Source organism: Vidua chalybeata, chromosome 6, assembly GCF_026979565.1.
Source record: "Vidua chalybeata isolate OUT-0048 chromosome 6, bVidCha1 merged haplotype, whole genome shotgun sequence".
NCBI lineage: Eukaryota > Metazoa > Chordata > Aves > Passeriformes > Viduidae > Vidua > Vidua chalybeata.
Window position 1 is genome coordinate 26533495 of NC_071535.1, and position 22491 is coordinate 26555985.

At 35.7% G+C, this 22491-nt stretch overlaps 1 protein-coding gene across 1 annotated transcript in view; it reads right to left on the reverse strand.

Moving 5' to 3' along the window:
• AKAP6 (A-kinase anchoring protein 6) overlaps nucleotides 1–22491 on the reverse strand; it is a 214800-nt gene that overhangs the window by 170042 nt on the left and 22267 nt on the right. The window contains exons 2-3 of the mRNA XM_053946534.1: nucleotides 12224–12475; nucleotides 6233–8017 (exon numbers count right to left, since the gene is read on the reverse strand). Coding sequence (XP_053802509.1) covers nucleotides 6233–8017; nucleotides 12224–12475 — 2037 coding nt within the window. The remainder of the gene's footprint in view (nucleotides 1–6232; nucleotides 8018–12223; nucleotides 12476–22491) is intronic.

Consider the following 22491-nt stretch of genomic DNA (forward strand, 5'->3'; position numbering starts at 1 on the left):
GCTCTGATTCTAGCTTGTGGCTACGCTGTGGTATAGATGATTAAGACGTGACTCTGGGTTTTAAAGCCAATGGTCACATAAAACTGATCTGAGTGACTGTGTAATAGTGGAAATGGAGGGCTCACAAACATTTATGCAAAAGCAGCTGCTTCTTGTAAGCTGTTCATAGCCATCCCTGTGGTATCTAAATATGTACAAAAAAAGGACAGAATTATGAGGCTTTTTGCAGTCAAAGGTCTCACGTCAGATGTGAGCCGAACATTGCACATAGGCATATCCACTACCACCAGCTCTAAATGGTGCTCAATGCAATGCCACTAAAATTATTTGGGAGCAGATTTCTTTCTATTTCTTAATCTCCCTCTCTTTCCCCTCCCTTCCCTTCCCCCTGTCACAAATTATTTGGAATGACTTGCCAAATCCTGAATGTAAAAAATCCCTGATCTAAAACTACTCACTGCCAAATCATTCTGAGGTCTTTACAGTGGAAATTCAAACCATTCTGAACAAGCATATGCTTCACAATAGATGTGTTTCATTAAGGAAGCATAATTCCTGCAGTCAGTTGTAGAGTTAAAAATGCAGAATTCTCACAGCTTAGATAGAAGCTGCCATTTTTTGGAAATTGCTGGTTTCAAACATGCTCAAACTATTTCTGGCAAAGCAAATGCCAAAGAAAAGTGAATGTACTTGGAGGAGCTGTTTAAAATTCAAGCAAACTGTTAGGAACTAAGTGTTTTGGAGGAACAGAGGGCTCACTGTATTTCAATATCTTCTAGCAAAGCTCTATTTGTCTGCCTAAATGTGAGACTTCCATATGTATACAATATTATTGATTAATAATGGTTCAACCAGCTTGAAAACTGAGGGATGGGCTTTTGAAGCAGGGAAGCATCATCACACTCAAAACAGCAAAGCACAAACTTGTCTCTCAGCACAAAATGTGAAGTGACATTTTCAATTATGCTGCACCAAGCAGCAAGGCTGCTGAGAAAACTGCAGAGCTGCCAAGGAATTTCTGGATCTGATACCTCTTTCACTTACTGTTTTTTATAAACTGGTCATCAACCAAAAGCAGTATTTCAATCTAAATGGTATGAAGCAGTATAAGTAAGATTCAGAAATGAACAGATTTTGGCAAGCACACTGTTAGGAAAACTATGAAATCCATTTATTTTAAAAAAGCAAATATTAGAAGCACTAAGTTATTGAAAGCAAGAGATATAAGGGGAGCACTACAGCGCTTCAAACATTCTTTATCTGGTAATTCAAAAAAAACAGGTCTGTGCCATGTTGATTATGTTTGCTTTTTTCCTCCCATTCTGACATTACTGATTTCATTCCATGTTTTTCTTTGTTACCAAGCTTCAGAGTTATCAGTTCCTATTAGTTTTTCTCTGCCTTAGCCCCACAGCTCAAACTGCATTTGACCTCTGTGCAAGCTTTTCCCTCTAATCAACTCCAAACACAAGTAAACTTCCCCTAAAGCAATCCAGCTTCTACCTTAGCTATATTGGTGTGTTTTCAGTCCACTCTCTGTCCAGAAGCAACTCTGCCCCCTTTCAGCCTAGACAAATTATTTCCCCTTTGTGCCAGCTCTCCAAGCATTTTTAAAAAAAATGGCTCTCCACTACTCAAATGGACTTCAGCCACATCTCCAACACAAACTTGCTCTACCAAGTCCACTTAGGCACTTGAAAAAGTCTACCATTTAGTTACTTTTTATGACTATTCTCTAAAAATGGAATTTTCCACCCCAACAGACCAGCTATTTGTCACAGTAACAAGTTTAGATATGATATTGCAGTCTCCTCTTCAGGTTGGACTGATCCTTAGATCCTCCTTAACAGGAAAGTTATTCCCATTACTACAATTTAAAACAGGGGTCTTAGATCTCTGTTCTCCTGAGGCATCATGGGTTCAAGTGGTTACAGAAGGGTGAGGGGCTCTGTGCCTGGGTCCTGGAAGGCAGTAAAATTTTTATCCATCTCTTTGCTGTAGGAACCCTGGGGCATGCTGTAACTGGCAGCTGAAAAACCCATAGAGCAGTATTATTTTATCTCCTTATCACACCAAGAAGGTGAGGAGCCAAGACTGACTGGGCTACACAGACAAAATATGGAGCCAATGGAGTTCAGGACAAGTTTATGAAATGTGATGAACTGAAAATATGGGATCAGTCGATATCAAATTGCTTCTTGCAGAGGAAATTCAGCTGCCTCGTTCAAAAATGGAGCCTGTGATAAAACAAGCTATAAATCTGTACAACAACAACACAAAAACAAACAAAAAAACCCCAGCAATTTGCTCCATACAATTAACCCTGAGGCCTACAAAGCAAGCACATCTTCACTTAAATGAAGTGCCTTGCAAATGGTTACATTTCTAACCTTTTTAATAGTGCCCTCCAAAAACAAGTAGATGGAATTATTAATGACCACATATTACAGCACAAGGGTATCAGTATAGTCAATCTAGTATCAATTTCTGGAAAAAGAGATAAAACTGCCTGAACAAAGTTACTTTATTGATATTATATTTTATTCACATAAAATAATTGAAAATATATTGCCATTAGATCAGTCCAAAATAAGTTTTTGCTCCAAATTTTTCAGTTTGCACATAAAAATGGGGGGGGAACCCAATTATTAATATGATTTTAAGGAAAACTTCGCTTTCTCACAGAAAGCAAACCTTGAAGCATTCTGAAACTGATACTCTGAAGTCCCAGTGTTATATATGAGAAGTGGCAAAGAGCCAAATTCTTCTAGCAAAGAAGTCTATTGGCATTGTCTGTGAGAATGCTGCTGTTATATCTGTTCCCCTTTGAGCTACTGTAACAGAAACTATAGACCTTAATCTGCATTCTAAAATTCATTTGGGGCAGCTCCTAAAAGCTGAACTAAAACAATGAGGGGAACTTTCAGAATTTGTTATCACTCATTTTCACATTTAACGCCAAAAAGTAATTTCTGAAACATAAAAGTAACAGCCACATAAATTGTTTTGCACCCCAGAATGAAGGTGCCCATTACTAAGGGTACCAAAAACATGTGCCAGAGGGTTACCTGCAGTGCAAGACAAAATATGACAAGATTTTGCAATATTTCTTACAATGCAAGAAAGTAGCCCTATGTAACAGCAAATGGGGCAGTTGAGCAGAGTTCTATCTGTAGACAGACAGGAATATTAACAGCACGATAATGCCCATGCAAGGACATCAACCTAATCTGCAAGTATGAAAAATAACAATTTATCAGTTTCTGCCCATGACTATTATTTTTATAACTAAGAAATTATTACAATTTCAAATAAAATGCTTAAGCATATTTTCAACATATTACCTTCTGTGAAGATATTACCAGATTTATACTAATTCAAAATTATTCCCATAATAATCAAAATACCAAAATTTCCTTGTTTTTCCTATTACCTACCTAAAATATTACTTTCAATGATTTTGAGGCTTCCAGTTGTTTCTAAGTTGTCATAATCCCAAAATGAAAGACTAAGTTATTTTAGTTTTGTTTACAATCTTAATAAATAAAATACATCATGCTAAACATTTGCAGCAGTGCAACTGGATTGGATTACTAATGAGAATGAGCATGCTTCTTCTGTCCTCAAAATGAAGTTCACCTTCCAGATCTGACTTCTTCAGCACAAAACTGCTGCTAACAAAAGCAGTATTGAATTATTGCTAAAACATATTTGTAAAATTAGGAAACTCCATTTTGAGTGGGATACATCTTAGATAACAGCATTAACACAAGAGCCAATTTACAGTAATTGAAAAAAGCAATGACACATTTGTGATTCTTGTCTCAGGATATTATGAACAGGAGATCTAGTAAAAGAAAGAACTTAACTGTGATATAGGTGTGGCATTTTTCCTTAGATTCCTCTTTGTTCAAAATATCTCATAGCGTCACATAATAACAATATTTTATTATTACTTATGTCAAACTAAAGTATCTCAGCAAGGCATCATATTGTCACTAAGGCAGGATTTACCTTGGTTAGAGCTTTTGTAAAAGTGAAAAACTGGTTTCTAACTAGTCTTACAAGAAGAAGACTTAATAACTAGCAACAACAGAAAAACTTAGGTAAATAAGCAGCTTGGGGAAAATTATATTTCTTTAAAATAGTATAATTTTTCTTAATTATTTCAAAATTTTTCACCTGGTTATTTTTATTCACTATTCAGGAAACACATTTAGTGAAATATGAAACTTACTTATGTGCTGCTTTTAAGATGATGGAATACTGAGCTCTCTCTTCCTAGCAGTCCCCTTTGCATCTGCTCTTCTTTCTGTTTTTTTTTTTTTTTTTTTTTCTTTCAACCAGAAACACTGAGAAGTTGTAGAAAGTGCAGTGTCAGCAGCAGTCAAGTTCCTCAAGGACAAGAGCAGCAGCTGGAGTCACTAGCTCGAAGGGTTGACCCTGGCCACAGAACAGCTAACTACTTTTAATTGCTGTCACAAGCTCAATCCACTCTCCAGAGGAGGTGAGGAAAAGATGGAAAGGAAGAGGGTGTTTACAGCTGCAGCCAGTTGTTACAGCTGATTCTTATTCCTCCATTCTGGTAGGACTGAAATGCAGATGCAAGGAATCACACAAAGACAGATGGCCCCTCAAAAGAGAATTACCTTTTCAAAAAGTTTGATAAAAATAAATATGGTGATTTGAGAGTATGATACAAGAAGTTTCTCTGCCACCTGTTTCGTGCCAAAAGGAAGCCAGCATCTAGTGGAAGGCACTGGTCCCTAGACACTGAACAATTCCACTGTTAAACAGGCTCTGGCAGTGTCATTTGAAAGACAGCATCTTACGTATTCACAAGCAGCTTTGATGGGCTTTGTTGCTTTCACAGAATGACAGGCTCTGTATCTGTCAGCTTCAGCTGGACTAATTTTCAACACTACACAGACTCAAGGACAGAAACAATTTGCACTTACTAAGACAGTTCTTTCATCAAAGTCTGGAAGATGAGCCTCACCCACGAAGACAGAGGTAGAAGTTTGCATCATTACACACTGCCCTTAACAGCTGACAGCTGCTGCACCCCTCATTTGTTTAAGAAGAAATTTCTCTTTCTGTATTTTCTACCCCTACTTTATATTCAAATATCTCTAGCTCAACTACTTCCCTACTAGTCATAATATTTCCCATGCCTTCAAAAGTTACAGAAATTGTGCTTGGAAGAAGGACTTTCTGGCCATACAAAACTAGTCCTTTTTCTCAGCTCATATACAACCTGATAACACAGAAGATATTGCAGATATCAGATTTAGCACATAGATACCAAAATCACCCTTTAATACACGTGTTATGAATTTTAAAGCATTTTGAAATCTAATAGAGATGGAGCCTTCTTTTCTGAAAACTTAAATGCCATTGAGGATGGACATGAGATGTTCTGAGGTGAAGAGTTCTCTGCAATGGCCAGGAAGATGAATCACAAAACTGAAAGAAACATTTACTGTGAATGTAATCTAAGAATTATATTAGTAAGATGGCTAGATCTTTATTTGATTATTCATTCAAATCCACCTCCCTTTCCAAAGTTTATCTTTTTTTGCAAAAAGACTTCTCAGTGAAGTCCCATCTCATTGAAATTTGATGGAATAGTATATAATTATTGCTCTAGCATATTGCACTAATACATTGCTATTATTTAAGAAGAATTATATAAGTTAATAAAAAAAGAGCGATGCTTAGTTCCACCAACACAGGAGGGAAAATAATCACTGCAGGGGAAGAGAACTGATTAAAAAGAAATGTTGCTATTATACCCAATTTGACAGGAATCAAGATTCCTATTCTTGGACTAAAGCAAATCTTTTTAATGAACAAAATAGGCAGATGGTATCAAGTATAACTTCATTCAAATACTGCAAAGATCCCTGATTCTGTATTATTTTACCCTTTATACAAAAAATAACTTGTCATGTACCCAATCCTGGCAAAGATAAGTGCTGTTGGTAAAATAATGGTTTAAAGGCACTGATGTAAGTAAAATAATATAGGCAAATTCGGTATAGTTAGTTAAAGTTACCTTCAGTCCATTATAATTATTGTAATTATCTTCTCTACTTCCAGCAGTCACTAGATAAGATGATTTTCAGCATTAGAAGAAAACAAAAAAGCAACCTCATCCCTGCCAGCAGCTTCATCTCCACATACAGGCTTCTCAAGAAGATAGTAAAAGAATATAGGATTATTGCCTTACCTCAATTTTTTCCCATATGGTTTCATAATTCTCTTGATGTTGTATATCTTGCATCAGCTGATGAATTAAAGCTGATTTATTTGAAGGAGAAGTCTCAGTCCCAGTGGGCTGAGTGGCAGCAGTCCTTTCTGACTTTTCTTCAATGTATTTTTTAATGCAAGATACAGGCATACAAAGATCTTCATCAGAGAGAATATCACTGAGAGGCCCAGATTCAATACTGTCACCTAAGGAGGATACTATATCACTTGAAGAACTTGGTGAAATTCTACCCCTTTTTTTGTGCTTTTTTGTCTGGTATGTCGGATACATTTCTGAATCTGAGTTCATTTCTGACAGCTCCCAGTCATCAATATTTTGAATGGTTTCTCTTCGGGGCTTTTGGGGCAGCAACTTTGTCAAGTTTTCTAGTTTTAAAGCTAATACTTCAGTCTGTTTGAGATGTGAAGGAAGTGCTAAATATTCATCAGATCCATACCACACCTCATTGTCCTTAGTGGTTTTCTGAGTATAGTGTGGTGCTGAAGATAAGCTTTTATTTTTCTTTCTTCTCAGCAGAAGAGGGGATGAGCTGGAAAGCTCAGAACCAGCTGAAGAAACACTCTTTTGGCTATGTGTTGGTGAGCTGAAGGGCTCAGTTTTACCTTGTGATTGCCCATTTGGATCTCTCTGGTTACAAGAATCTGATGATGCATAAGAATCTGTTTCTGTCTCCTCCAGAGACTTAGAGCTATGAGAAGTAACTCCATTCTGCAGAGAACACCCTCTTTTTTTCAGCTGGGTTGATGGAGCTGTGTTACACATACTTCCAGGTGTTACATCAGTTTTCACTTTCTCTGGAGAATCATGAGACTTCTTGTGCTTTGATTTTTCTTTACAGGTGTAGAAAGTACACTTTCCTAGAATAATGGGACTGTCTTTGAAGTGATTATTTATTGTGTACTCAAGATTTTTATCACTTATTGTATTTAAGCAATCGTATGACTGACTAACTGCTGATGGACTGTTGGTATAGGGCAGCTGTAAAGCTAGGCAAAGCTTGGACCTGTCTGGCGGATCTAACAATGAGGGTGTACTTCTACTCATTTCATTTTTAACTATTTGAGAGATTTGCCTTTTTAAGTCATCGGCTTCCATATACTCTTTAAACCCATCATCTTTCAGAAACAGACCTCTTTTTGGCAATGTAGGCTGCGTGGGAGAGTCTTCATTATAGTTAAAGCAGTCTCTTATTGACCTCTTAGGTGTTGAATTTTCACAGTGAGAGTGTTTGATATTTTCACCAGTGTGCGGTGGAGGACTGCACTCTGGATTCTTTGATATGGAAAGTGCTTTGCTGTCAGTAGGTAAAACACCATTTTCAGAGAAAGGTCCTTTAGAAAGAGAGGAATTTCCAGAAGGAGATGCTTGTGAGAGATCACGTGATGCTTTCTTGTCTTTGGTTTCTTCCCCATCTTCTGCTGAAAGAGGTACATGATTTTCTTTCTCCTTCAAAGCTTCATTACACTGGGAAGCAATGGAATCTGTTGCTACTGCAAGTAAACCCACACTTCTGATAAGTTCTGGAAATTCCTTATCCATCTCACTGTAGTTCCAGGATTCAAATGATTTTGCTTTCCCTTGGCCAGAGGTCATATCATCCAGAGCACCAAGCAAATCCTCACTAGGACTGTAATCAGATAGTTCAAATGCAGTAATACCACAATCCAGAGACAAGTAATTTTGAGAACATTTGATGGTTAACTGTCCAGAATCATCAACTTCAGTTAAAGAGTCAAGACGATCCTGAAATACACAAAGAAATGGTATATTTTTGGAATATTAATTTTCATACACATAACATACAAAGTACTGAAACAACAATTCCTGTGTTTCACTGCATATAACATCTAGAGAAGGGTTCATCACTGACCTGTCTCTTTTTGCAGTATCCTGTAATAAGCTAACTATTCTGAAGTATTTGGGAATTAAAAATGAAATTTTTAATTAAATTGAAAATTGAAAAATGCCACATTTCAGTCTGGTACAGCAAGTTACCTAAAACAGCAACTCACTTTTGTATTGGTATTTTCCTCATTTAATTCTGCTTTCAGTTTTACTTACTGTGTAGGTGGGGATTCAGAAATTCTATACAGCAGACTTGAAGTATTTCCTGTGTTAACTACATCAAACAGGAGCTGTTTGATGGCAGCTGCTGAGTGTACTAGTCTCCTTGTTAATCTTGTATTCTCAAAAATCCATGCTGTTCTACCATCTTTCAGATGATTGGCAGAATGCTTTTTCCAAGCATCATGCAGCCATGATGGACATTTTTTCCCATAATTATAAGATAGAGACTGCTAATTACACTTTGCTTTTTTTGTAGCATTATCACCTGAAAATTTATTTGCCAGATATTTAGAGCACAAATGAAGAATGGCATAAGGAAAAGAAACTATAATGTTAAACCTCCAGCCTGACATGCTCCCTTGTCAATATTTTCTCAGTGGAAGTCCTTCAATCTCAGAAACATGGACATAGTCAGAGGAGACCATCTCACAGGTGGCAAATGAGATTTTAAGATCAAAGTCAAATTAGTGCTTTTAAATATTTTTGGTCTTTTTTGAAGGACAGATGAGATTAAGATCCAAAACTGAATGATAAAAAACATTCACAGCAAAATTATATTTAGTATATAATGTAAGCATATTTTCAGTAGATCTTCTAATACACAGGACTTTTGCTTATAGAGACCACCTTAAAAAAATATCACAAAGGGGAGAAATTCATGTTCTAGGATTCTAATTTTACATGCTTAAATCAGAATACTTGTCTTTCTTTCCAGGTTTGTTCTGACAATAGTTTTTTGAAGCAAACTCCTGAGTATCCACAATAGGTTTATGTCTGAATTATTCTCTGGAATAACTTGTCTCAATACACTGCCCAAATCCATAGTTTAAAGACCCTTAGCATCATGCTTGAAGAAGGTGCAGTAACCACCTAATCTCTCCTTCTCACAATAAACTACATGGATTTGGTCTGAACAGGAATTATATTGATAAAGAAGGCTATTGTTTGCCAATGCCCATAAAGATAAAAACATACAATATCTGAGCCCTGTACTCTATCCACCCCCCCTCTTTACGTAAAGTAAAAGTAGAATAAAATCCTCCAGCTAGAAATATTTATAGAAAAAATTTACTAGAAGGGTATCAGCCATAGTCTTGGATACTGAATGTATCTCTTCTTTAGCAAATTCTATCCAGATGTAGATCCCATGCCACAAATTTGGCATTGTCAACAGCTCAGAATTAAAAGGGGAATTTTCTATAAATCTGTCAGATTTATATATTGGAGCTGCATTTGTTAAGGAAAATAGTGACTAAATAAGCTGCATTGCCCTTCTAATCTCAGGAAATGATTAGAAACTGTAAAACCATATATAAATCAAAACATTTCCAAGGCCCTAAGGGCCTTTATTTTTTTCTGAGTAATGAGCTCTATTCCTTTGTCTCTTAAAAATGTGTTTGTTTACATTAATAAAATTTACAATCATATGCATTAAACCATCTTACTTGGTCATTTCCAAGCAGCCTCTGGAATGTGTGCTTCAGATGAGCTTTATTTAATGCCAATATTATAATGGTTTTTTAATTGTTTTTATCTCAAAAAATTATTAAATATAGTTATCTATATGGCCACCAACAGGAATGCTCTAGTTAATTTTTTTTCCTTTTCACGTAGTAATGCTTATTTTAAAGATCCCAACACTAAAAAAACCATGGGTAAGAGTGATACAATTGTCCCTACATTATATTTATTTTTTATGTTCATCAACTAAAGCCAGTATCATTATACCTCATAAAAAGCTTGACTATGTGAAGATTAGAAACTGCAGAGCAATTTCTGTGGACCTATTCAAGCAATAGGGCAGAAACTTGATATCAACTTTGTGTCCCTGCTATTGCTAGCCATTAAATTTATCAAATATTATTTATATTTTAATTGGGGTGGATTAAAAAAAATAATGTCAGTATATTTCATGTCATAGTACCATGTAAGCCTATCTGGAAACATATGTTTTCTCTACTGAAAAATAATCTTTTCTTCCCCAGTCAGTCCTTCTCTCTATAGCAGGGATGTTTTTTACAGCAGTTGTAATCAGATCCAGATGGAACATTTCCTGTTTCTTAGTATCTGAATATGCAGCTTCTTTATGTCTTGAAATTACCATGTCCTTGTCATAAAATAATGACTTCCCACTAATTCACAAACCTGGGTATAAAGACAAGAGTAGATTTCCTTCAGACCTGCAAGCATTTTACCAGCAAGGGCAAAGCAGAAACGGAATCTGAAAGAGCCAGGTGTGGGAAATATTAAAGGTAAGATTTCCAGAAAGCTGTAAAAGCAGGCCTTTGAAACAGAAAGAACAGAAAACTTAGAGCTACCTGCAGCTGCAAAGTCTGAAATTAGAAAAGTTACAATAGTGCAGCAAGGAAGGGCATGAAACAATAGTTTGAGTTTTAGGCTTGGCTAAGATAGACCTTAAGACTGCAGAAAAATAGGCTTAGCAAGATAGTAGAAGGTTTTAAGCTTAATAATTAAGTATTGTGTACTGTTAATAGAGAGCATACAAGCAAGCATTGTGTGAAGTAGGTGTATGTACATTTTTAGTGATTAGCTAGAACAATTGTCTGTAAGCTTTAGCAATATGCTATTGGCTAGAAAGTTTTTAAAGTCCTCTGTAACAAAGAAATGTTTGGCTGCTGCTGGCAAGACGTGAGCTGTTGTCATCTTCCTATTGTCTCAGCCATGTAATGAGACTGATGCCACAATAAAGCTCAAGGAATGTATCCCAGCAGTCCCACCCTGTTTGTGAAAAACCACCAACACAGCCAGATATGTACACTTCAGGAAGAGGGGGTGTGGAAGGTGGGCCTGGGCATCTCTGAGCATTGATTTCTGGACCACCCCCTTTGTTGTGCCAAAGAAAAATATAAAACCCAACACAGAGTAGAGCAATAGTCACATTCTCTTTGAACTTGAGTATATGAAATTCAGGACAGGTCTAGGGGACTTCTGACTTCCTCTGTAACAGAGGTCACAGAATTCACATCACTGATCTAGAGGTCTCTTTCTGTAAGTGCACCTAATCATTACAAAAGCATTTTATCTTAATCTTAGGACTAGCAAATTGTCCTAAGATTGTTGACATTTATGTATTGTCAACATGCTATGTATTAACCATTAATTATCCTACCTATCAAAAACATCCATCTTCTTTAAATTTAAAAAAAAAGTAGGCCAATAGTGTCCTTCTAACTAAGTTAATTTAGTAATGATAAATTCAAAGGAAAAGGCATTTTAAATGAACCCAGCTTTACAAACCATTTACAGGTGTGTTAATTTGGCATACAGTCAGAGTAAACAGTGTACAATTCTTGCATCATTGTTTCTCAGAAAAAATGCATGACTGTTTAAAGGCATAATGCAGAATTGCCACTCAAATAAAGACCATCATCTTGCTATAGAGGAATGTTGACCTAGGCTGGAAAGTTTTGGAAACATTTTGTAAGCTTCACATTTGTGTATGCAGAAAGGAAATGTCTAAACTTGCGCTGAAGAAATCACTGCACACTGAAATTAACTTTTGAATTGGCTGCAAACCTTAAATACCCAAGTGACCAGATGAACAACTTTGGAACAGATGCACCTCTGTAACTCTTTCAAATCCATTCTGAAAAATATTTCAATCAAGAGAAAACACTGCTAGAAAACATTAGTATGCCACTAGTATGACATTTCTGAAAGTTGATCTTAATTTGCACTAATTTGGTTCAAAAGAACATGTATCAGCCAAAAATTAAAAAAAAAAAAATTAAAACCAATTTCGCAAAATATCTAGAAGTAAGTCATCCTTAAAGCTGTCATCCTAGCAATTTTAAATGTGCAATAGGGATGAGCTGCTTCAAACACAGATAAAACCCTTCAAATTGGATTTAGCTACTGTACCTCCTTAGTCTCTTCAGAAAATGCTTGCAGAATATCAGTCTGCCTGGTGTAGTTTCCATTGGCGTCCTGTAGTCCCTGGAGAATACGTTCTCTCAGAACCAGGACAGAAACACGTAGCTGGTGCCAGAGTAGTTGCACTGTATGGATATCGACTATCACATTGACAGAGTAAGACAGAAGCTTCAGGGAAAACTCAGTCTCTAGTAGAGCATGAATTTGTTCAACATGATCAGATATATCTTCACAAATATCCTGTAATGGAAAAATAAAGTAGATATTTAGCTACAGGCATGGTCCTCCCATGGATCAGATCTACTTTTCATGTACTTTTAATTAAATGCAGAATAGATTTTTTTCATAGAGGAAATATACTGTAATTAATACCTCCAGATTTTTTTTTCTTTTTTTTTTTTTATTCATGGCAATGCTACAGCAACTGAACCAGCAGCTGTCCTATTTGGCAGTACTGCTCAGTGAGTGCAAAGACAGCATACAATAAAGAAGGATGGCACAACAAGATCACATGAATCACAAGCAGAAAACTAACACCATAAAGTGACATCCTAGAAGACAGCAATAGCAATGAAAGTGGTAAGATTGCCAGGAGCTATCTCCCTCTGTTCTACACACACACACCAGTTAAAATGCAAAGAATCTGGTCTGTGCCATCATGAAAGAAATTCATTTGGACAGAATTTAAATCCAACCTCTATAACCAAGAAGGACACAAGTCTGGGATAGACTCAATGGGAATAAGCTATTTCTGCTACCCAATGCTGTCTGTGGTGGTGACAAGGCACTGATTTTTGCACAGTCCTGCTCTGGGCACAAAACTGAACAGAAAAGGGAAAAGGGGGGGAGAAAAGGGAAAAGGAGAAAGAAGGACAACAGAGAAGCTGGAAACATCTGTGTTGAGAAAGGAGAAAGAAAATATGGGTTACCAGATTATAAAGCCAAAATTTTGATGGGATGGTATCCTCCAAATTTAAAATTAATGTTAGAGATTATTAAGGTTATGCTGCATACAAAGTAAAATAAATTCAATCTACTCTTCATTTTTTGTGAAAGGACAAATCACAATGCTAAGGAACATTTAGGCATATACTATTGAGCAAACATCACTCTATTACACTTCTGTTTGAAAACTATGTGTAAAAGGCATGTTATATACAAGTAAGGAAATGTGACTAAAACACTGAAAAAAAATTGGCACTGGATGGACCTAGAAGTTTTCTCCAACATCTCTGGCAGTGACCTAAGGTGACTTAATAACATACTTAAAGTCAAGACCTACTTATAAAAAATATTAATTTCATTCAAACCTCCTGAAATCTTACATATATATATATATATATATATATAAGTGAAAATAATCGTGATTTTGCATTTCAAATTTACTATTGAAACAATTCTATCAGACAATTGCAATGAAATCTTATGTCTCTGATGACTGGGGTTTTGTATGGCAGTAGAATAACAGGAAAATTAGTAAACCTGATTATTTCTAAATTAATAATACAGCACAGTACTTTAAGTTCAGATTTGGCATCTTCAGTATGAAAGGAAAGACAAAGTATTTAATATGTAATTGCACGTCTGTAACAAATTAAACCAAATTTAAATCTCTAGATAGTATTAAATAATTCTGTACAACAGATAGTACAATATTAGCTGTTATCAGGTGCCATTATTAGGGACTCATTTTAATAAAACACTGACAAGTTACATCAAGTCCTATGCAGAAATAGTTCTCAGAAATGCCAGATGAGCATAAGTCTTTGGGGTTTCAATGAGCAGATCATTGCAGATGCATTGAGAGAAAGGCAGTATCTCTTCCCCTGTACCCTCAGTCCCTTGCTGTAACAAGCAGCATCTCTATTTGCAAGTACAAAACACACAGCCTCACCGGCCAACATGCAGTGCTGCAAGTGCTCAGTGCTTCCAGTATCCACACAATTCCAGGTGAGCAAGTGGACACTCTAGTGACCAGATTAGTGTGCTCATCTAATGCTATAAACATGCAGACAGAGCTAAAACTCTCTGAATTTTGGAAAAAGATCATATTATCCATTTATCCAACTACAACTGATACGCGACTGAAAAGCACAGCTGTAATTCTATGTTGCTTCAAGTGTTTAAAGAATATTTCTAATTAATTAGTTTAACTCAATTTGCATTTACTTCTTCAAGATTCTTAATGTTTTTTCCTCTTGGCCATAATGCAGTTTAATTTTCATTTCAGTTATTTAAAAATAGCTCATGTCCAGTAACTGTAATTTTGTAAATTAGACACAGTCTACAGAAAAGTACTTAATAGACCTCCATTTAGACTATGTATGTGAAGAAGCTTAGGGATGTGCCAGACTCCAAAACAAGTTTTTAATATTTTCAAGCTTTACACATACAGTTACATGCTGAATTCAACTAACATATGAATTCTCAAAGCAGTTGAAAACAGAAAGCCATAACAAGAAAGAACTAACAATGAAAAAGTGTCTTCTGACAATTGCTTGATAATGTACTGAAAATATTAGTTAATGAATCTAGATTATACTCTAAATCAAGACTTTAGACCCACACTTCAAACAACTTTTCTCTTGATGTCCCATTATGCTGGCTACAAAAGCATCTCAAATTTCTGAAGTAGACAAACTTTCCACAAAAAGCCAACTTTGTACTGAAATGCAAATCCCAGCACCAGTAGGGGTTTGAAAGAAGCAGATATTTGAGAGCATATGCTGTTAATTTTTGCATGGCTTGCTAGAAGTTGCTCATTTTTCCTCAAAAAGCAAAGTCTACTCATTACTGTGGCACAAAGCAACAGCCAAGGGCTTTATATACTAACAAGGCAATTAACAGCTCCTTACAGCTTCAGTAACATGGACAGAACCTAAGCCTGAAATTGGTCACATTCAAAATCACATTCTCTGATCTTAAATAAGACTACCATGTCAGTAAAAGACAAAGTACCAGCTCTTAAAGGATTTAGGTTATAGACAGTATGGGTGGCTTACATAAAGCTTGTAAAAAATAATTTAGGCCCCTACTGATACCCTCTTTCCTTGATTTTAATTGTCATATGATGGTGTGAAGGTGAAGGCTGTGCCAATGACAGAATAACTGTATAAATGTTAATGCTAGCCTTCAGGAGAAAATACTTATAAAGAAATGCTAACTTTTGCCATGTAAGTTAATGCTGAATAGTGTTCAGCAGAACAGCATTAATAAAGCTTCATCCTACTTACCTGCATCTTTTCTCTGAACTTGCCTGGCACAAACCAAGCATATCAAGGGGAAACAACACAATGTCAAATCCAGCTGACATTTTCTAGTTACACTTTTTCTTTTTACTGTACCTGATGTCTAGATCTACATATAATTCAATAAAATTAAATAATTACACCTAGCACAGCTTTGAATTCAATAATTTTCTGTAATAATTCACACAGTTCAAATAGTGCACAAAAAAGTCATGTAAAAGTTATGTAAGTTCATGATTTTATTGAGACTCAGCATCAAGACCTGGTACCATGGTTTCATTCTCCTCATTTTTCCTAACTCCTTGTAGGTGACAGCATTAGATAGAGCAAAAGCAGCAGAACACTGTTTTGTGCCTTTTTACACTTTGTATTTATAAATAAAGAAGAGTAGTGTCACGAGATAGTACCTAAATGCTGCCATGAGTGCCAGTTGCTCTTACCAGAAGTGGCAGATAGATAAAATAAATCATGCACTTTTAAGTAATAATCTACTGGCATCTGTTTCTAAATAAACATAGTTCCAGGTCAACAGTAATAATATAAAACCTATACATAGATGTGGACCAAATCTTCCCCATTTTAATAGTACCTAGTTTCATATCATAATAATGTAAGATAATTTAATTTTTAGATAATATAATTAGATTTTTAGAAAGCACCATTGCCAAAACAATTTTTAGAATCATTAATCTCACATGTCAGCTAGGCTTTTTCATACTGTTTTTACACTGTTTCATAGTGATATTAAGGTAAAGATTTTGTCATCCTCTCATGGGCTTTCCTGTAGCACTGACTGTGGAATTTCTCAGGCTACAAGGGTTGTACCCCATTTGGCTGCCAACTGCCCACTTCACTCAGTCTTCCAGACAGCTGATTCTGTAATTTGCAGCTGCTGAATCCTTCAGCCTGCTCATAGCCCTCCATGTCAACTAAAATAGCCTGAATCGCAAACACTGCAGTAGATGAAGAAAAAGAGCATACACAAGAGTCAAGAGTCAGTGAAAACCACTTTGATGTTGACTTTCAAAAGCATTTTCTCTCTGGTCCCTAAGAAATTGTATTAAGATGTACATGAAACTACTGAAAGATGAAAGGTTGGAATATGTTGCTTTAGAGTTAGTATCAGCAACAGAGAAGCTATATTGGAGATTTTTTTTCTTTGAACTTGCAGTAAAACCTCAGCAGGAAAAACAGATTGCTACTGCATCTCACAACACTGTACATGTAAATATAATCTATGATTTAAGAAAATTTCTATCTATTTGGTCTTTTAAGTGCTTTTTAATTCTTCAGAAGACACATATTTCAATCAGAATGTACAAATTCTTCTCTTCAGGAAAAAAAATTTTTGAATACATGCTACAGAACTTTTAGGTTTGTTACTTTAATTGGACTTGAAAATTACAAATTAACTCTCTGCACTGCCCTTTTATGCTTATGCATATATAAAAAAGGAAAAGAGAGATTTTTATTTCTGAACATCTTTTAGAATGGTCTTTTTCCTTTAAAATGCACTCTGACTTCACAAAGAAACAGTTTCTCATTTTTCTCATCCCTTCCTGCTGTACATGCAGTGTTGCAGTAAAGATAAAACTGTTCTCTCCTATTATCGGTGAAACCTTAAGAGCAAATGCTACACATAATTTTTTGCAGCTATTTTTTAAGTAAACAATTAAGTCAAACAAAATAACCATACATGAACAATCCAGACTTTGACTAAGCAGAATCAACTGCCAGGGGAAGGCCTGGACTGACTCTGAGTTACCAGCCTGTCAAAAGGCCACTGAAGTACTCTGGTGCACCTTGTATGGATGTGGCACTCAGTGAGTAAGGGAAATGAATGCATTACACTGGGTGAAGAATGCAGAGGAAAGCAGCTACCAGGAGGGCTCTGAGTTTACTGACCCTTGCCTTCTGCTGACACTGACAGCTTGGGAATACCTTGGTCTTCAAAGCTTCTCTGCTCTTCCCTTATGATACTACGCATGCTACTGATAGTTTCTTTTCCTGGCCCACCATCATTTTCTGCACATTATTCTCTTTACCAGGTTGGCTTTTATTTTGATTAATTTACTCTCATTATTTTAAGTGAGGAACATTTTAATTATTGCAAAATTCCAGCAAGTGGATCTAATATAATCCACTTTCTATTGTACAAATATTGCTACTGAAAAATGCTCAAAAAAGTTTTGAAAATAAATACTTGGTTTGTGGACTCTAAGTAGGCATGTTTCAACTGTGTTTTGTTATCTCAGGAATTGGTGAGTTACATTCTTATATCCCTGTATTTAGAAATAATGTGAAAAAGATGTCAAATAATCAGTTCTTTGACAGAGCTGCTAACATAGAAATGGTTTCTATGTAACTAACAAGCACAGTTTCTCTGTGATAATTTATTAGTTGTTTATGTGTTTTACTAGTTTGTTTGTTGTGTAAGTATATTGGTTGACTATTTTTCTGCAAGGAAGATGAGCAAGAAGAATGGAAGAAGATATGATATCACACGCCAAGCATTTCAGGCTGAGGAAAAATGCCTGAAATGTTAATGGTGAAACTCCTGTCCTGGGATTCCAGCAATTTGCATTTGTTTTGCCATATGGACCATTGCTGGGGCCAAAGGATCGAACATACTGGGAACATGCAGAAGGATCCTTTTGTCCAGAAACAGGGCAGTTGCTGCTGGAAGTTATTCCAGATCACTTGCCAGGACCAGCTGCACTGTCCTACAAACCTAGGCTAGCCTGTACTTTTTCTGCAGGAGGGAATGGCTGCAGGGAAGAGAGGCTGCTATCAAATGTTTATTTCCCCTATTAAATTTAATCAGTAATTTAATGGAAAAAAGATTTTCTGAACACAGCATTCACCATAGGCCAGATTCTTAATTACAAGGAAGCATTTGGATCACCCAGGAATCTTCAAATAGCCGATGCACAAAATCACTCTTAAGGCCTGTGGTGGAACTGGAGAGTCACAGGAAAAGTTATGGCAGTAAAATGAGGCACATCAGAGGTGTATTGAAAGAGAATTGTGTCTGGGCTAGCCCCTTCTGAGATATTCCTGACAACAGGAACACTGATGTGTGAATTACATTTGTGAAAGAAATTGCAAATCCAAGGTGAATGTAGCAAAATGTTGTTGAGGGAAGTGATGCAACCTCTGCAACTAAATATTGTTTTCATATTCCTGAACTTCCACTGGTTCTACTGTGCAATGTGCCTACAGGTACCACCTAAAAACCCTTTGAAAGCTTAAAAAAAAAAAAAAAAGATATGTTCTTGTATCCCCAAGCCCAGTGTTTAGAGAATTTTCCTATTGAAGTTATCACTGTACAACATTCCTTCTATGCATAACTGTACAAATTTTCATTTATCTTACTTTAGTCATGATAAAGCAAACTGATTTTTATCAAGGCCTCACTTTGAAAATTTTAAAAGAATTAAAACTTGATATAAAATGTCATATTTGTGCTGACTGAAGTCTGGTTTTGTACTACACTTTGGAAGACATCATTGCAGAGGTACTGTAGAAAAGTTCTTCACACAAGAAGATAAACAGTGCTGAACTGTGCAATAGAGTAGCAGGTTTTGTTTCTAGCTACTTCTGACAAAAAAAAGAAAAATACCAAACTCCTGTGAAAACCTAGTAAACCAAGTGGTAGTAGAGCTAAGTTGGGGGAAAAAAAGGCATTCTTTAAATGACTGTTCATTGAATAATGGTAATTATATATATATTTCTAAATTACACTGCTTATTTAATATCACAAAGAAATCAGAAAAAATTATGAGCTAGCTTTATACCAAGCACATTCATCATGTGTTATATATACATATCTCTAAATGGAATATCTATTCATATTTATGAAATGAAAGAGAGAAGATTTATTAAAACATCTTTCAAATACCCTGTAATACTCTTCACACAACTCTACTTTTTCTACCATAATAGAAGAATGTAGGATATATTTTCCATCTCTCTTGATAGCTACCTTTGAGTCTTACTTTTTTTACTCTTTTTACTCAATGCTTTGTTGCTTTCTGTATACCATATATACTAAGTGTAATTTAAAAGCATTTCTAACTATTTTAAATTATAAACACACAGAAATAAAAATTGAGGGTGCAAATGGAAGTATATTTTCCTCACAGTGAACATTTATGTTCTGCAGTAGCTAAGCCAACCAGTTCCTGGTAGCCTGGCCAGGACCAGGCAGATTTTGACCCCAAAGTGTAGAGAGTACTTCACTGGCTGTGAGGAAACCCCAACTACCATTCCAGGCAATACATACAAAAACTTAATTCTATAAAAAAATCATGTCAGCTATTTCAAGAATCAGAAAGACCACTCCTATTATTTGACCATAACTTCCATAATTTTATCTACAATATGGAGCAGCTAGCAGAATTCAATGCTATTGCACGAATTGCTCAATAATTCTCCAGCAAAACTGGTTATCCTTTTGAAAGCAGTGATTTTCAAACATCTATGCTAGCAAACTATTAACCCTGACAGTTCAGCTTTGAATGGGTCCCACTCTTGTTCTCTCATAATTTTCAGTTTGAAGATGATTTGGAATTACTCTTGGCATAGAATAAGAAAATTTCAATAATTGTTTAAGCTTTCTGCAGGGCCATAGGATCTTCATTGTCTGAGCTCTATTTTCAGGTGAGACAATCAAAATAGGGGCATCTATCTTATTTTTTCAGTTTATAGATTTCTTTAAAATACTCAGGTTTTTATTACATTCAATAGATTTAATTAGGGTCTTAGAACAGCTGCTCTCAAGAGAAGATTAAGTAAAAGAAAAAATTTCTTGGAAAAAAGTCTCATTCTTGAAATAATGAAGTTTTAAATTACAAACAAAATGTATCACTACATAAATAGCACAAAGTATCTTGCACAGCATTGAACTACTGAATAAAAGGAACTTCAGGTTCACACAGGAGAAAAATTCAGGCCTTCTGCAGAGGCATGCAGAACACAACAGAAAAATTTTAATCAAAATATTTTGACTTGCTTAGGCCAAAGCATACTAACCCCATTCACTGAATGACTTGATTGAAGTTTAGTGACTATAACAGAATTTAATAAAGGATGGTGAGACTACTCTCATCTCAAATGAGATGTGAAGAGTCAGAAGTGAAGAACTACCATCTGTGCCAGGTCTTCTATAATGAAAATTGATAGCATGATAGGAAGTTTTCAAGATAAGTGGCTGTTTATATCACTGCAGCTAAGTCTCCAAGAGCTTCTGTGACATGTTTTTGAAGTTATTTTCCATCAGTCATTATTTGGGACAGCAAAAGCGACAGAATCTCTCCTGGTCTTTATTACCAGACTTCAGTTTATTGGCACTGTGGTTCCCTTTTATGTTGTTCAATGAATCACAGAATCATTTTGATCGGGAAAGACCAAAAGCTAGCATTTAATCAATGCAATCTTATGAGAATTACAGAGATTTTTTTTTTTTTTTTGCTTGGTTTAGTAACATGGTAAAGAAGACTTATTTTGCATGCTGCTTGATGTCTGTGACCTTCCTGCCCTCTCTCCTGAATGACAAATATTGAAGTCAGTTGGAAAGCCCTTGTAGATCTTCCAATGAGTTAGTAACAAGTACAAAGCACTTAGAGCATCTGGAGGAACTTCCTGTAGTCTGAAACAGCTACCACCTACCCAGCATACCAGGAGGATTCTTCCATTCTGGATATCACTTACTGTATTGTAAGAGTCAAGGTTAGAATGTATAAAGCTGTGCTATAAAATAATTTAAATAAATAAATCCCCACATACCACATTAAAAAAAAATACACACACAAACAAAAAACCAAACCAATACAAAGCAAACAAACAAAAAAACAAAACAAAAAAAAAAACAAACAAAAAAAACCCCACACCTAAATTTGCTATATTGAGGAAAAACTATTCAAAAGACTAGAAGAAAGCTATTTTACATACTTAGCATCTTAAGTGAATGAAGAAATAAAGAAATTGATCTTAGGAAAAAATATATGTCTTAAAGACATCTAGAATGTACAAGATTTTTATTCTAATTTCAATTCTGTAATTGCATAAGGAATTTAGTTAGTTAGTTATGGATAGAACTCTTTGGGCAGACTAATCAAGTCCCTTCTCACAGAATCAGAAAATGGTTTGGGTTGAAAGGGACCTTAAAGATCATCTCATTCCAACCCTGCTGCCATGGGCAGGGACACCTCCCAGTAGACCAGGCTGCTCAGAGCCCCATCCACCCTGGCCTTGAACACTTCCAGGGACGGGGCAGCCACAGCTTCTCTGGGCAAGCTGTTCCAGAGCCCCACCACCTCCCCAGTAAAGAACTTCTCCCTAATATCTAACCTAAACCCATTTCTCTTTCCATTCAAAGCCATTTCTCCTTGTCTTGTCACTACAGTTCCTGATGATTATGATTTTTATGATTCCTGATTAGATGAGATATTAAAAATTGTTCCTCATTAGTTTCTGATATGTGTGACATATGTCACAGAGAATGTTCCTGTGGGTTTTGACCTGAAATGCAATAAAGACAAAAGTAAAAAAAAAAACCCTGCCAAGTTTACATCCACAAAAGGAAAAATAGGGTAGGAGTTTTTGGAGGCTTTTTTGGAAGGAATATAATGGAGATTAAACTGGAAATCTGGTCTTAGGGACTGGCATGACATTCAAAGTTATCTGAACCATTCAAACCACTTGCTTACATAGGACCCTACATACAAAAGCAACTAACATATATTAACTAGTATTTCATGCTATCTGATTATTTCCAAATCTCACTGTCGTCATCCTGCATGGCTATAATGTTAATACAGATGTATATTTATATAATGTTAATACAGATGCATATTTATATCTGTATATATACAGATGTGTATAGTATCTTTTAAAAAAAATATGTCCATAGTATCCTTGAATTTTTGATTTAGATGTAGAAAGTGTGCTGTATAAGTAACAAATGATGAAAAACTCCGTTTTGGCACCACATTTGTAGAAAATTGG